The sequence below is a fragment of the Penaeus chinensis genome, chromosome 29 (assembly GCF_019202785.1).
Source record: "Penaeus chinensis breed Huanghai No. 1 chromosome 29, ASM1920278v2, whole genome shotgun sequence".
In the NCBI taxonomy this organism is placed as follows: Eukaryota; Metazoa; Arthropoda; class Malacostraca; order Decapoda; family Penaeidae; genus Penaeus; species Penaeus chinensis.
This window is the reverse complement of record NC_061847.1, coordinates 19,355,006-19,372,505: the sequence shown is the minus strand read 5'-3', so window position 1 is coordinate 19,372,505 and position 17,500 is coordinate 19,355,006. Positions and strand designations below refer to the sequence as shown.

The window sequence follows — 17,500 nt, the reverse complement described above, 5'->3', positions numbered from 1 at the left end:
TGCTAAGCCGCGAACTAAGGACGAGATTTGGAGGCTTGTGATGAAGACATTGGGTTAGTACGGTAATGTTTCATTGTACCGTTGTATAACCGATCGCGACGATTTTGGTATCGGTGGATTCCTCTCACCCTCTATTCTTCGTCCCAATAGCAGGGAAGGGCTTCGTCCCAATAGCCGGGAAATTGCGTTGTAAACTAACAATAATATAATAACATAATGAAGATGATACCTCACTATACTATGTAGGGGTCTGCGACCCCCCATGGGGGGCTGCCACCCCAACCCCCGCCCAGGATATCCGGACCGGTGACACGTTCCCACTGGTGCTCCTATAGGCTATATGACCCGCCTTGCATTCTAGGGAGGTGGCCGTCGTGGTCGGAAAACTTCCAAGGTGCAAGGTTCAATGCCGGCATAGTATATGAATTTACAAGTACCATCCTTTTTAAGTTGATATATTCAAAAGAGAATTGTACAGTAAGTCCGATATGCGAAGCTGAGCTTCGCCCGGGCTATGCCAATGAGGGGAGCCCGGCCTGTGTCGACTAATGCCGACTCGCTAATGTGTGTCAGCTGGTGCTGACTCGTCTTAGTCCTTACCCGCCGTGGTGCCCAGTCACAGCAGTAACCTCCAGGCGACAATTGCAACTCCTCGCGCCTGGGCGGGGCGCGAACCGCCGACCCCTCGGATGAGAGGCCGACACGTTACCACTGTACTAGCCCGGAGGCTTGTACAGTAACGGCTAACGGAAGGCTAACAACTACCAAATAGCCCGCGAACAACCGAGGCAGCACTGCCCTAACGAGGCAGGTTAAAGCTCAATCAAACCATTTGGCAAAACGGACTGTCATTACAACTCTTAGTTGATTCACAGTGGTGAGAATCAGAAAAAAAAAAAATCCATATATGAGGCACAACTATAGCCCTGCTTTGAACAATAATTTTTTTTTCCAAAGTGCGTATTTCGTAATTGCTAACGATGAAACTATCGAAAAGTTGATGTCCAGGAAATGTAAGTCAACTTTCCGTAAACACTTTGAGGTTCAGGACCCACCTGAATGTGATGCCATGAGAACAGTTGTTATAAGGAACATCGACAGATTTTTGTGACGATGAAATAAAAGCATAGAAAAGGATAACGCATGGGCTAAGATAGAACAGGTGATCAAACTGCCAAATGCACCTTGTCTCATGAAAATAAGATTCGAAACCGCCTAAATAGCCAAAAGTCCTAGAAAATTAAAATTTGATTCTTTTTCAATTTGTTGGTGGCGGGCAGCGGATCCCAGACTATGCAACCACCGTCTAGGAATCAATTAGCCCACCGATATAACGAGTGCTCCTTGTACCTGTGACATTAATCTTAACTTTTTAAATATCTACATTATAAAACAATATGAATGAAGTTTAAAAAAGCAGCAGGTAGGTTTGCCCATCGCTCTCCTTCAGTTCCAAGCTTCTTTTCCCATCTTTGGCTTAGCTAGCATATCCAACAGGATTTCCCATCTTTCCTATCCTGCTGAAAACAGAACCGTCCACGCACTTATGGTAGGATACAGCGTAGGGCGCTCCCGCATGTCGGCCGTAAGCTCTACCCTTCCATGAATACGTGAAGGATTCTTTGTCTTCCATTGCGGGGATTGGGGGCGCAGCCTCTTGTATTAGACAATATAGTGACAGACATATATTATTCATATTTTACCCCACAAGTTCCCTTCCATGCGATAGGGGCCAAGATAGGGGGGGAGGGGAGTCCGCAACATAATTTCGATAATTTGTATGGTAGATAATGCGATTGTCGCGATCGGTTATGTGACGATATTCTGAAAAAAAAAAAAAAAAATTATACGTAGCGGCCCACGTTACCTATAGTAAATGTATTTACTAAGCAATTTGGGAGGGTTTCAATTAGGTTTCAAAACTAATGGTAGGAACATGAACAAGAACCGGCATGCTATAGCATCTGTATGAAGTTCATGGTAGCATATTCCTTTGCTCTGGATAATCTAACCAGGGATCCACTGTGGATAGGTAGGGTAAACAAGTATTGTTCATATCATTGTTACATTTTTTTTGTTTTCAATTTAGAGTCCTTAGCTTCAGTGAAGTACAAAAGTTAAACTAAATACTTTGAGGGGGGGAGTGGCCAGGAAACATTTTTTTTTCTAAAAACATAATCTAAACTATTTAGAACAAGAAATCAAGCCATAAATGTATAATACTATTGTACCTTTATATCTAAAGTCCCCATGTAAAATTTTCCAGATTCGCCAGTAACAATAGGTCACACTGGCTCATTTGTAATGGCATGAAGTCTTCCTTTTTAATCATTAACGGGATGATAGCAAGCCCTCTCTACATTTAACCACTTTAGGTATGGTAACACCAAAGAGAGGGGTGTCAAAAAGATATAAAGGGCAGTAAGACAAATCCTTTACAAAAAATAATTTTACTACTTCCAAACTTTCACATAATTTGACAATGAACTCATGCTATGTTTATCTTTTTTTATGCATTCTAAAATATCCCGCAGTGGAGATTACGGAACTTACTGAGGAGCAGCAGTCTAAATGTTGCTACATCATTGACAATAGAAGACAATATCATACTAACAAAAAATACTGCCGTCTAATATAGATTAATCGTAATATTTGTAAAAACAACAATGAAAATACGTGACAATAATAAAGATAAAAATAAAAATAAAAATAAATATAAATAATAATAATAATATTGACAATAACAATAATAATAATGACAATATTCTCAGTAAATAATAAAAAGCTGACAACAATGTGGTTATAAAACATGACAAAAAACAGGAAGTAGGCAAGTCCAGCATCAGTAGACATAAAGTACAAAAATACAATGCCTTATTTCTGCGTAAATGGAAGGAAATAGGATATAGTTTTCTCTTTTTTCTTTTGCATCTCAAAATAAAAAGAAAAGGAAAATAATTCACAAACCAAGGCATAAGAATAAGTCAAAATATAGATTTAACAACAGGGCTATTGATTAATGATCAACTGACCCTCATGTGCATCTTTGCTATTCACCGGTTTGTGTTTATACCAGGAATGTGACAAGGAGTGGGGAATAGGAAGAGAACATAAGCTCTGAGTAAAGAGAAGAAAAGTAATGGAGAAGAAACAAGGAACATAATAAAAACAGGAAAGGAATTCAATGAAAGGATAGTAAGAATTCTGGCAAAAAATAAATTGAAAAGTAAATGATGATAATGATAAAAAATACATCATATGGGGAGTAGGATGAAAAAAATACATTGTGACAATTGCTGAAAAATCTGTGAATGAGAATAAATATTTTCACATAGTAAAATGAGTTACTGACATACTGATTTTACTGTATATAAAAAAGGATTGTAAAATTATAACATCAATATTCATTCTGCTTTGTGAAATGCCTTCTTCTCATTCACATCTTTATAAGGGAAGGAGTCAGGGTTAAATACTGGACTTGCCTCCTGAAGATGCTTTGCTGCAGTAATTGCAGTCACAGACTACATATGTCGACCCTTGATTACCTTAAGACCACAAACTCAATCTAAAAAAAACTTTTTTTTCCCTTGACAAGCAGATAGTCTACAATATTTTTGTATTTTATTTTTTCCCATTAATGTTCTAGAATTTATCCCAAATCCCCTCCCCCCCCTTTTTTTTTAACTAATCTTTTTTTTTTTATTAAGGTGTTAGAAAATTTGAAAAACAAGTGTCAGGGTATAACTGTAACGTACTTCTAGATTATACATACATATCCCTTGCTGCTGTTTCATAAACACAATAAACTGGTCCTAATAATAACTGTAATAGGAATAAAAAGTCTATGACACTAAGCAGGGAAATCCTTCTCCTTCTCACACTCAATCTCGGTTAATGGACCACCCTTCTCAACCCGCAAAAATTAAAACTAAATAAATAAACTGACAGAGGCATTTTTTTTTTCTTTTTCTTGAAACTCGGTATCAATCACTGCTTATATTTGAGTGAAAGATATGAACAGGGGTGACAGTGTACAAACACCATACAACTGCCATGAAGAGACTGCCTTCCCACTGTTGAACATACATGTGTTGGAAAACAATCATAAGCCAGTTCCTTACCATATCTACTTAAAAGAAAAAAAAAAGAAAAAAAAAAAAAGAAATAAGAAAACAGTGAACAATATTCATACAAAGTTTAAAAATAGGTGGGAATACTGTTAAGAATATGAATGAATAATACGTAAAATAATGGAAAGAAAACACCCATAGGTTCAATTACGAACACAAGTTTTGTACCTACAAGTAGTTACATCAATTCTATAATCACAGAATAGACTAGTTTTAATCAGAGTAGTTTTGCTGGCCGTTTCACATACATGTACAAAGAGAAAACAAACCCAAAGTCTGAACAGAATTTTCCTCTTTCTCCTTTATAATTCAAAAGTTATTTGTCACTGCTGGATAACCTCCTTTATATAAAGACAGAGGGACACACATGATTTAGGGTCACGAAAAGTACAACTACAACTGAGATGCAAATGATCAATTGCAGCTAAACATCTACCAGTGAAGGTGTGTATTGTCCAGAAATAATGAACAAACACACTCCACTGCCCTGATGCACACAGTGTTTCAAAATGGAACCAAAATGGCAAGTGCAGACACTCCCAACACCATTCTTCTTCAATGGGACAACTACTCATGTCAAGTCTCAGTTCACTGCATCACCTTTAACTTGCTCATCACGATACATGCAAGTATGTATCTCACTCTATTGTCCCACAAGTAATGCCTCTGCAATCTAAAATGCTAGGAGGGGAGAATCTCATAAAAAAAAAGAGAGAAAAAAAAAGAAAGAAAAAAAAAATGTAATCAAGCATCAAATGGCACTGCCTACAGCAGCAAACAGATTCCCACACACAGCATCGCAAAGTCTAAGTACCTGAACTGCTTTTCTTTGTGATTTTTCCCTTATCAATATTGCACTACAACAAACTATCAGTCACAACATCAACTGGCAACATATTACACTGACTTAACAGTCAATTCAGCATTGGCTTTTATATTGTACTTTGCATGAGACATATCTTCTACAAGATAATGTTGGCCATAGTTTTATACAATCTCTCTTTTTTCCTCTGAAGCTGCTTCTCCACTGCTGGTATTCTTTCATATATGGTGTTCCTCTTCCCCATTCTCCTCATTCTTTAACAGCGATAGCAGCAGTAATACCAGCAATAACACCTGAACTTCCTGAAACAATGTAGCATCCCATGTACTACTTTTAAGGCAAACAAAATACTTTTGGATGGTTCCTGTGTCATCAATTTTACTTGGATCAAATTAGATTAGCATCAGACACACACAAAGAGACAGATGAAAGATCACTGCATTTCTTTGAAGACTGAAATCATCTGCTTTGTTCAGATTTTCAATTATATGCTTTGCATAACTTGAGTTCGGTGAAAAATTACTTTATTTTGCCTCAAAAGTCATTGCATTTAGAAATCAACTCGTTGTTGGAGTGTCACAGGCAAATAACTCTAAGGGCTAATTTGGGTGCTTTCTCTTAAACAGCACAATATCATGTTGCCTCAGATAACGTATGATTTTAAATATCTATCTAAGCAAAATACAAGCTGTATGAAGGATTTTCTTTCATATCAATATTACTTATTACCTGTTACTCCAGAGAAAAATGTCACTTCAAATCATTGAAGTGATAACAAACTTTCCTAACAGCCCAGAAAGTCCAAAAAAATAGTGTGACTGGTCATTCACCATCACTTCAGATAAATATGATATGATTCCCCTGAAAGCTGGTTACTAATATATGCCCATAAAGTCTAGGCATTATCTGGTTTGACATCTTAAGTGTTCAGTGACAGACAAACAATTATTCACATAAAGATTAATATAGCAAGTAATGTTTTTTCTCCATGAGACTTCAAATCTTTGCACTTGTATCAAAATCCCTTTTATCAATGGAGGCATGAATGCAAACACAAATTATAATGAAAGCATTTCTGATGAAGTGAACTGCTTGATGTTTAATTCCTGCATATTTAATTTCAATTCTTTCTTCTTATATTCTCCTTAAGTAACTTTCAGAAAGTAAAGAAAGAAAAGTTAAAAGATGAGAATAGGAGACCAAATAGATGATAGACTAGGATAATATAAGTGGATAAACTGTCTGAAGAGAAAACCAGAAAGCATTTTCCTGGGAAGAAACTGGTAAATCTGACCATTAACCACCAAAAACACCTTCAAATATCCAAGCATATCACATCAATTTGACAAACACAATACATCACTCCATCTGTTGGCGATGCTGTGTGTTTCTGTTACCGGACACACGCTAATATGCATGCAACAAAAAGCAACACAGAATATCTGCAGCTGGTTCTCTACCCACTCCATTCAACTGCAAGCTCCATTTTCAACAGCATAGCTGTCAAATTCTTATAAGCTCAGTGACTGTTTGGGTAACCCAGATTTACAAAAGGCAAGAACATTGTTAATTTATCTACTTGTAAAAGAGTAACAGTTGCAACCACTTCTGTCTTGGGATCCTTGTGAGGTTCCCAAGCACTCTTCTCTGCATGTGTCCCTGAAGGCTTAGTTGTATTACGTATTGGCACTGTTCCAAGTTCATGAATAAGCCCTTAATAATCCAAAATGATTCCATGGGAGGTGAAAAAGGGATGATGAAGATGAGTTTGAAGTTGGTATTGATGAAGCCGGTATAAAAATATGTAAAACTGATATACATCTAAAAATTAGTATGCCAATTAGTGATCAAGATTGAAAATACAAAACACAACAAGAATAAACTGAAGAAGCAAATAGACTGCATGCATGCACATGCATTCCCCCACATACATGCATATATCTATCTGGATATGAATACACTTGTATCGGTTAGTTGTATAACGCTAGTTGTACTGTTATGCGTGGCTATATTGTGTCCGGTCTGATATGGAGGTAATTTAAGTCATTTACACTTTAATCACATTTTTGTACAATCATGTGCTCAGTTGTGAGTACCAGCTATCCATGTTCTGCACTACTCTATAGAAAGTATCTGTTTTCTGAACTATTCTCTTATCACAAGTCCAGATCTGAAACACATACAAATGCATGCATTTTCCAGAATTAATATTCCTCTAAGCATTATTTTTCACTGGACTATTCAGCCTAAAATTTTTTGTTTTGTGAAGAGCAAATAAATGTATTTTGATTACTTTCGAACTTACTTCAATACTGTATACCCACACCTTCATAATCATTTACAAGAGGAAAATAGTGCCCTTTTCTACTTCTCACTTACTTTGTTGCTTTAAGACATACAAAAGGAATCACTTGCTCTTTGTGGATTTGACAGTACAATAATTCTGAAGTAAAAACTAAGTAAAAACACCGACACATTTTCCTTTCCAGTATATTTTTTTTTTCCTTTATTCGAATTCACATCTAGCAAACAACACTCCTACTTTTCTGATTTTCTATAGCCCAGCTATTTCCTATTCAAATACTGTATTTTAAAAGTGTATACTCTTATCCTATTATAAACAAGTATGCTTGTATGAGTGAAACTGCCCTTAACTATGGGAAAAATCCTGAGCTCCCTAGGCCAATATGGTAAGTTAAAAGCTAATGGTGAGCTTTCCGTGGTACTGCAGATCATGGAGTCATGGTCATAACTTTTCCATTCCTAATCGTCTCCCATTTTCTCTAGTGCTGAGGAGGATCTTTTGATCATCTGCATTCAGGTCCCTCCAAAAATGTTTCCAAAACCAGCAACAGATTTTTTTTTTCTTGCAGCACTTTTCAATGGCGGTAATGAAGAATAAGTACATAAATAAATAAGTAAATATATAAATAAATAGATATAATAGATACATGAGAATAAAATGTTATAAAAAAAAAAATATATAAAAATAAAGACAATGGAAGCAAGCTCCAAGTCATGAAAATTTGATAGAAAGCTGGGAAGGCTCAACAATAAAGTCCATAGTCAATGCAAAGAACAGCAGAACACCTAATCAGATTCATGCTCGCATTTACCATACTGCAAATCCTTACCAGCCTTACCACTGTATATGGGACTGCAATAGGAGAACCTTCACTTCTGCGTGTATATACAAGCTAGGAATTTTCTAATGTTCACACACACACACACACACATTACATAATGATGCTCATGCTCTCCACAGGTTGTGCACATTTCATCGGTGTGGCCTGAACCACCAACCAAATTTTTGTTACTATTTGTTCTAAAAACCTGTATCATACAGCATTTGTTGTGTGTTTGCTGTGAAGTGGATCATTAGAAAAATGTGTACAACACAAGACTGCTAGGTAGTTGCACTGCATCAGAAAGATCTAGCCTCCCATTCCTTACTACCAATCCAAACACTTCATCTACCTCCTCCAAGTAACTACTTCAACTTTAGTAATACTATATGATAGCTTCTAATGTGCCATTTCAAAGTATATACTTGAACATGGAAGAATACAATTTTCATTAAAAAAACAATAAATAAATAATAATTTGATAAAACCTTACAAGAAGTGTTTTAACAAAGTGAACAAGCCAATTATGTACAGTTTATTAACATCACTGTTACACTGTTGACAAGTAAACACACAACTGCACAGGAATAATTCATGTTAATCACATTGTACCTTTTAACCAGTCCTCCTCTCCATATTGTACCGATGCTTGCCATAGCAAAACTCTCAACTAGTACAGTATTTCTTTTTTCAAATATATTTTTGGGCAGCAAAAGCAGATGAATCTGCAAATAATTCAAAACTTTTTAAAAAGGTCTTATTTTAGTGGTGAAAGAGTGGCAGTGTCTGTGATGATCCCAGGTCGCTGGTTCAATATATTTATTTTACACTCGGGTAATGGCGGTCCTGTTTCACAAAAATCTGTATGATTTGTGGCATCACTCGCCTGGGACATCAGAGAACTGTCACTGACATCCCCCACCGGCCCAGAGCCTCCTGTCTCTGAGGCGGAAAAGGAGTTGCCTGCATTGAGGTCAAATCCCGCAAGGTTAATATTGTTTTCCTGCACAATGTTTGATAGTGCCTGAGAGATGGTGTTAAGTTCTTGTTGGTTGAATGAGGATGAGATGATTGAATCTATGGGGATGTTTCCTGCTACTAGGTCATTCAGGGTGGATTCATCGAGGCTAAGCGTTGTGCCTTCCTCTACTAGTGGCGGTGTGGGCGAGGTGGTGGTGGCAGATGCTGCAGCTGGTGTGGCTGCAGCTGGGCTGCTACTGGGAGGTGGTGAGTCTGCAGTAACCTCATCTTCCTCACCATGATCTGTCTCCAGCTCAACTTTCTCTTCACTTGCAACCACAAATTCTCCGGTTTTACTTTCTGTAAAAATAATTAAAAACATGTTACTATCTATGTGGCTTAAACTCGGCCAAAACCACTTAGGAAGACGATGCTATCAAAAAATTAACTTATAATATACAGATGAACACACCTGGTGCATCAAAGAGCTGAGTGAGCTCATGATCTGGGATGCGGTTCAATACATCCTGGAGATCATGAGGATCAAGAAGACGAGAAGCAGCATCCAGACCCTCCACCATCCCTTCCATGTCGTCCTCCAGGTCACTTGCTTCTGCTTCAGCTACAGAATCTGTCAACAATTAATCAATTAATAAACCCATTCTACCCATATTTTTATATTCCTCACAGAAAAAGATGTCTTGAAAACAAAGCTGTTCAACTTTTATATATATGGTACTGATCTCCATCAACATATTTATTATATCATCTACAAAACATATTCAAATGAAGGAATAGTTCTCTGCAATTAACCCAAATCCTCCGGGTGGCATGAAGAGATGACGGCACCTTACTGGCCAATGTTCCGGCCGTCATGATAGGTGACGGCACCCTTGCTGCCGGGCGTCATGAGTGATGACGGTCTCAATTTCACGTTTTTATTTTTTCTGGACACTCCATTCCCACAAAACTGATGGAGATTGTTCTTGAGTTCCCTTTCCCCCCATGCCCCCATCCTCCCTCCCTGTTCCCCCTAGTCCCCCCCCATCCCCACATTTCGCCCCCCCCCCCTCTTCCCCCCATCTTGTGCTGGAAATAATACAAATGAGGTACGCTAAAAAGGTGATGGTGACGAGGTGATATATACAAACTTATCTGATGACGCAAATCATTCTCAGCCACACCAAAATTGATTATTTCGCGTTTTACATTTGTTCGCGAATTTTTATAAAAGAAAACATCGAATCTACGGACTTCCCTACTCACCTTTCAATAACGTTTTACATCTCTATTCATTTTTGGAGAATACATGCTAATGAGGCTCTATATTGTTACATAATCATAATCATATAAACGTATAAAGACTATTATGTAAGACAAATACATGAACAATGTTACTAAGTCATTTTTGCCATCTTCACAAACGAAGTCAGCTACGGAGGTGACGGAGATTCGTTCTTGAGGAGATCCCTCATTCCTCCTCCCCCATTACCCCATAACAAGCATTCTTCTGGAAACGAGGTCGTATGCAATTATACAAACGAGGCCGGCTAAAAATCTGACGGTGACGAGGTTTCCTATGACCTTACCATTTGACTAAGATCACTGTTAGCCAGACCTCTGTTCCTTGAACATGCCTCGTATTATCACAGTTTCTCGCGCTCGTGCTTCTCGCTTTTCTGCCGGCCGACCATCTGGCCGCAGAAGCGATTTACTACAGCCACTGCCACGAGGGGAGCACACGCCCGTGAAGGCTTCATGTCTTTCACGGACGTGGGTGAGCCTCAGCCATCGACATCCCGCGAACCCGTCGTCGCTCCAGTGCCTGCCGTTCCCCTGCTCGGAGACTCCGACTGGGAGGACGAGGAAGAAGTGGACGAGGATCAGGTAGACGATCCCGACTACTTCGACGACGGGGACGATGCAGATAGTGACTGCACCTATGATGAGTTGGACCGGGACGAAGTCACTCTTGACTACGTCTCTGCCCACGACACCTCCATCGACTCCGATGAGCCCTTGTCGGAGTACGCCCGCCGCCATGCAGCCCGCAACGCCCCTGGGTCCAAGGGTTGGAAAGGTTGGTACAAGGAGGAGAACGTGCCGCGTCCCCACGGCTTTTGCGGTACTCCAGGCCTGAAGGAGGAACTGGGACTTGAGGAGGACTCAACGCCCAGGGAGATCCTGGACTGTTTCTTCCCCCCTGACCTTTGGCAGACATTGGAGACCCAGACGAACTTGTACGCTGAGCAGCACCTGCAACACCAATCGTCGCATATGAAGGCCTGGGAAGATAGCACTGCAGAGGAGCTGCAGAAGTACATAGGTCTTCGTCTTCTAATGGGTGTACAGCCCCGACCTTCTTACAGGCATTATTGGTGTGATAATCCTCTTTTGAACAGCTCTGTTTTCCGTCAGACTATGACGAGGGATCGGTATGACCTGTTGACAGCGAACCTCCACTTCAGTGACAACGAAGATCCAGCAGCAGCAGACGACAGGTTGTGGAAACTGAGGCCTGTAATGGACACGCTGCAAAGGACCTTCAAGGAAGTCTTCACTCCGGAGGAGAAGATAGCTGTCGACGAGTCACTGTGGGCTTACAGGGGACGTCATCATGCTGTCCAGTACAACCCGTCCAAGAGAGCAAGGTTTGGCATGAAAGTCTACAAATTATGTTCCAGTGACGGTAAGGCAGCAGGATATACTTCGGCTTTCCGAGTTTACATGGGGCAAGACAGAAGTGACGTCCCCGCAAGCATGAAGGCAGTCGTAGACCTCATGCATGAAGCAGGTCTCTTCGAAAAGGGGTACCAGTTGTACCTTGACAACTGGTACTCCTCGCCCACCCTCTTCCACTACCTACAGTCCCGGAAGACAGAGACCGTCGGCACGGTAAGACTAAATAGGAAGTTCATGCCAAAGGATTTATCTGTGAAGAAGAAGGGCGAAGTCGACATCAGGACCTCGAGGGCAGGGATGTTGGCGATGTCATGGTTCGACAAGAAACAAGTCAACATCCTGTCGACCATCCACAGGGGAGATGAGATGGTCGACCTCCCACCCAATAGAAGAGGGGAGGTCCGAAGAAAACCTCTGAGTATTGTCGACTACAACAAAGGGATGAAAGGAGTAGACATAAGCGACCAGCTTGCTCAGTCATATCCAGCAGCTAGAAAAACGAATAAGTGGTATGTGAAATTGTTTTACAACCTGCTGGATATGGCTATAATAAATGCGCATGCAGTGCATAAGTGGTTGGGCGGAAAAATGACACAACTGGAATTCCGCGTCCAGCTTATAGCTGAGTTGCTGCAGCGGCCGACGGGGTTGAAGGTGAGGAGGCGAAGGAGCGTGACACCTCAGCGAGCGGCAACACCATCGCGATCTCCCCGGTCACCTTCCCAGCCCCGCTCCAACAATATGACCCACACTATCGAAGAAAATGATGGTGGGAAGTATCGCCGCTGCAAATACTGCCGACAGACGAAAGGAAAAAGGACCATGTCTCGCTTCGTCTGTCGGCTATGCGATGTCGCATTATGTCCCCCTTGTTTTACCCCTTACCATACAAATTGAAATGAAAAATAAAAATCTGATGTAAAAATTTGTTTATGTCAACCAAACCTCGCATCCTCATCAATGAACATGATATAAAACCATAATACAAAAGCTGTGCCCCTATAATATCTGATATGGACAGTATGGAGAAAGGATAATATAATAAAAGAGTAAAAAAGATGAGAAATTCAATACATTTTCCAATATAAGGTCGCAAAAAGCGATTTATTCTCGATTTTACACATACAGTTTTCATCAATCTTAGTAAAACCAAGAAGCATTGGAGTAATCCCGTGCTATGTGTGCGTAGCACGTACCCCACCCCGCGGGATAAATCCCCGGAATATGAGTTTAGGCCTACGCGGTAGCCTCCCGGAAATGCCCGTAGAGCCAGGGATCGCCGACCCGGAGGATTTGGGTTAAAACTATGTAAGAAAGCTAGTAACCATGATCAAAAACACTCCTTCAAAAACACACAAGACAGAAGGACATCAACAGTACTTAACCCATCTCCATTCCCAACCTTGATTGCTCTCCCACCAACCCTTAGAATCTGTCTTTTTAATCCAAAGAAGGAAACTTATTTTATTTTTACTGTTCATATCTGTCGGTGCAGATGTGAACAATAAAAAGGATCATCTCTACCTACCTCAAGGAAAATCATGGGAAGAAAGAAAAGAAAGTTATAGGAAGATGAGAAAAGAAAAGAAAAAAAATTAGGATGCAACAAAAGTTCCTGCATGAGGAGAGTGTAAGGCATTAACATGTTATACTGATTCCCCTTATCAGACAGACTGAGAAATATTTTTATGTCAAGGGGGGTCTGTTCCTGCCATGATACACTTGAACCCAATTACTGGGATGTGAGTATCTGTGCCATGTGCAATAAAGCCAGCTCTTTGTTACACAAACTGAACAATTGATCACTATTTGGCCCTGACTATGGTCACTGAGGAGGTACAGCCCTTCAAAGTAGTCTTAAAGACTCTTTTTAGCCTTGTTCGTTCAAAGATCACATATGCTAAAATTGTAGGTAGTGGAAAAAAGTAAATTTTCCATGCTTCTAGTTTTTCACCTGAGCAGCTGACTGTGGGCAATGTCTGGCATGGGGCATGGAATGGCATGGGTACAAGATGTCATCAGAGGGTTAAAGACTTTGAAACTTTCAAACTGAGACTTTTACATTTCAGCTCACCTGTACAAGAGGCAGCAGAAAAGTGGGGTGAGGTCTGTGGGGTTGTGGGTGATGGCTGCGGTGATGAGAGGGATGACTGGCTTGCCATGGGAGGTCTGACGCTTGTAGAAGGGATCACCGAGCTAGTGGAGTTAGAGGACCGCCGTCGTTTTTTGCTGCGTTTCCCATATCTTGATAATATTGGCATCTTATTTTTTTTGCGAGATCTCTTAGGTTTGGGAGTCTCTTCTACACTGCTTTTCTTACAACTTTCCTGTAGAAAATTTGCAAAAGACAGTTCATATTTGCCCAAGATTTCCTTTGTACATGTTCCTACTTACCAGTTTATATGTGTACCTATTTCAGATTTATTTCAGGTAAACTTACAAGTACTGAATTTCTAGTTTCTTAAACTGTGGTAAAGATTAACATAAATTAAACAAAATACAAATTTAATAGACACTGGATCTCCTTCTCTAAACTCTTTCTAAAAAACACAGTAAAGTAAAGATGACAGTCTCGACTCACCCTCACGCTATGCTGGGGACACAGTGGAAGCTCATGACACACATCGAACACCGGGATACGACAGGGTGTGTTATCCGAGTGCCGAGCAGTACAATGGGTGAACAACTGCTGGTCCACATTGTACATAATGTGCCGTATACAATGTCTTGTCCCAGGCAAGGAAGCATCACCACATGGCCCACTTCCTCCCCCATCATCATAGGCGCAATCACGACGAATCAACACAGATGACTTAAATCTTGGAAAGAAAAACACAAATGAATACAGATTCTACAAAATGAAGAAATGTAACATTGAGTGAGTGATAAATGGTATGTATAAGTTGCATTAAAATTTATTATTGCAAGTAACAAATAATTATTAAAAACTCACATGAATACATATGTTCAACTCATGAAGACACATTCTTTCAAACTTTAACTTTTTGCAAAAAATGTTTCCTTTACTAGTGTGTAAAGAATGTGTCACTTGTAACTGAGAGAGAGAGAGAGAGAAAAATCAACCCTATAGTTGTGCAAATGGATTTCCCCATTCAGCAGCCTGTTAGTCTTACTGCACGGGGCAGTAACTAGCTAATAGCTCTGTATGTCACAGTTACTAGGTTAATTATTGTAAATATAATAAGCAGAAAAAAGGGAAGTTAGTTTTAGCCTGCAAATATACTGAGGTCATCAGAAGGAATGGAGATAAAAATAGCTGACAACTAAATTCGCAAGCTGACCCACCTAGATTTCATTTTAGGAGATTCATGTTCATTCTGTGAATTCCTAAATAGACAGCAAGCATTTGCAGCTAAGCGGGGGTGAGTCCGCGCAGCCTCTACAAGAGACTTTGTAAGCGGGCACTGTTTCAGAGCCTCCCACGCTCTCTGGTTGGAACGTAATCGAGATGCTACAACCTGGAAATAATTACATAAATTGAATGAAGGGAAAAGAAAGAAAGAAAGAAAGAAAGAAAGAAAGAAAAAAAGGAAAAAAAAAACCGAAGAAGAAGAAGAACAAGAAGAAGAAGAAGAAAAAAAAAAAAAAAGAATGAAAAAAAATATTGATACATAATAATGAAAGAACAGAATTCAAATGCGTGTGTTTTGTGGTATCTGTCGATTTAAAACTATAAATTAGTGCTGCAGACATAAGCTGCAACTGTCTGTTAAAACATCTGTCCAAGATAGCAATGTTAGATTACTGGTGCCAGGAACATGAGCTGTTCACTGTTGTTCTGTTTTGTCAATTTTGCTTACACATAGATGGCTTCACAAGTGCTTACTCACCAAGGAGTCAGGTATGAAGCCTCCCTGACCTCACCTGTTTGCCTCTTTGATAGTAATAAAAATATAAAAACTTTTCTTTCAGTAACTTCAAGTAATGGGGTAAACAGGTGAGATCAGGTGGGCCAAGTAACTGACTCCTTGGTAATCAAGCACTTCTGGAGACATCTATGTATAAAAAAAAGCAAAATAAAATCAGCAGACAAGACATGTATACATGCACTCCCAGCATTAATTGATTAATAACATAAAACTGTAGGAAAATCATATTACTAACAATCAAGTTATAAAAAAAAAAATGCAGACACTAATCAATCAGGAAATCCTTAATCTCAACAAGAATTCAAAGTCTAATAAGAAGATAAAATTAATATTCATAATACCGGATAAAAGTAACAGAAGTAGAAGTAGTAGTAATAGTAATAGTAATGATAATCATAATATAACAATAATAATAATAATAATATAATATTATTAATAATAATAATAATAATGATAATAATAGCAATAGCAATATATAGTAATGATGATGATGATGATGATGATGATGATGATGATGATGATGATGATGATGATGTTGATGTTGATGTTGATGTTGATGATGATGATGATGATGATGATGATGATGATGATGTTGATGTTGATGATGATGATGATGATGATGATGATGATGATGATGATGATGATGATGACAATAACAATAACACTAATAGTAATAATAAAAAAGAAAAAAGAAGAAAAAAAAATAAGAATAACAGTAACAGACCTGAAGACAGAATCCAGGTGGATTTTGAAAGTGTAGTCTCATTTTCAATGAATCTAGTTTTGCATTGTGGGTTTTTCTACCATAACAATAACAATAATAATGATAAGAATAACAATAACTATAACAATAATAATAATCATCATGATAACAACAATAAATAAAACATAAACAGCAATAAACAAAATCAATTCAAAATCATCCAAATTGCCTGTGCTTAATAATATAAATAGATAACTTCAACATTCAAACTACTAAGTAACAACTACATTACTTATTTAAATGACTAAAATGATCGTCCCTTACCTAAAAAACAGCACCATTTACTGAAATTTGTCAGTGCGGCCAACTCACCTGCCGTCTATATGATGCCAGGGCAGCAGCGATGGTGTTGGACCGCTGACAACTTGTACTTTTAGAAGACCACGCTGGGGTGGTGCCTGAGGGGTCAAGCCATTGCTGTTGTCTGATACTGGAGTCTCCTCCGAGAGAGTCCCAGCCTCTTCTTGCTAGACACAAACTATCTGTGGGGTCGACCCAGCCCTGCTGACTCCCACACATGTCATCTGTGTCACTGCTGTCACTCTCCTCGCTCGTCTCAACACCTATGGAAGAAGAGCTACCTGTTAACAATAAAAGGTAATGATGATATCAAACCAAGATCAAATCTACCTGAGGAGATAGATCTAAAAAAGGACATTTACATTCTATTTTATGCTTCACTTTCACCCCCCTCCCTCACTGTTATTCCACTGGAAATATGCAGCTTAATACCAAGCCTTTACTCCAAACTTCAGTCACTATGCAGGTTTTGTCCTTGTCTTGTTATTGAATCCATGATCCTTACTTTGTACTATTGTAAACCAAGATTCTTAGAAAACTATCAAAATCAAGCAAACTATCCTAATGTATGAATGAGATATTTCAGTTCCAAAAAATATTGAGTATTCATGATGTGGGTATTGCATGCGTTTCTATGGATTGCCCTTCTCAAAGTAATAGTTAAATTATTATTCTCATTAACTAAATCATGATGCCAATACAGTCATTCTTTATTTCATATATCATAGTTCATATTTCCTCTTTAGATATATGGTATGCAAAAATACTAACATATATATCAAAATATATCAACTATTGTCTTACAAAAATATGAAAATAGAAAAGAA

At 38.9% G+C, this 17,500-nt stretch overlaps 1 protein-coding gene across 4 annotated transcripts in view; it reads right to left on the bottom strand.

Annotated features, from left to right (window-relative positions):
- Positions 1-2,434: 2,434 nt before the first annotated feature.
- LOC125040632 (mucin-17-like) overlaps positions 2,435-17,500 on the bottom strand; it is a 41,013-nt gene continuing 25,947 nt past the window's right edge. For all 4 annotated transcript variants that reach the window (XM_047635291.1, XM_047635289.1, XM_047635292.1 and 1 more), the window contains exons 6-11: positions 16,686-16,936; positions 15,027-15,199; positions 14,302-14,539; positions 13,795-14,047; positions 9,511-9,669; positions 2,435-9,398 (exon numbers count right to left, since the gene is read on the bottom strand). In XM_047635291.1, coding sequence (XP_047491247.1) covers positions 8,836-9,398; positions 9,511-9,669; positions 13,795-14,047; positions 14,302-14,539; positions 15,027-15,199; positions 16,686-16,936 — 1,637 coding nt within the window. In that variant the 3' untranslated portion in view covers positions 2,435-8,835. The remainder of the gene's footprint in view (positions 9,399-9,510; positions 9,670-13,794; positions 14,048-14,301; positions 14,540-15,026; positions 15,200-16,685; positions 16,937-17,500) is intronic.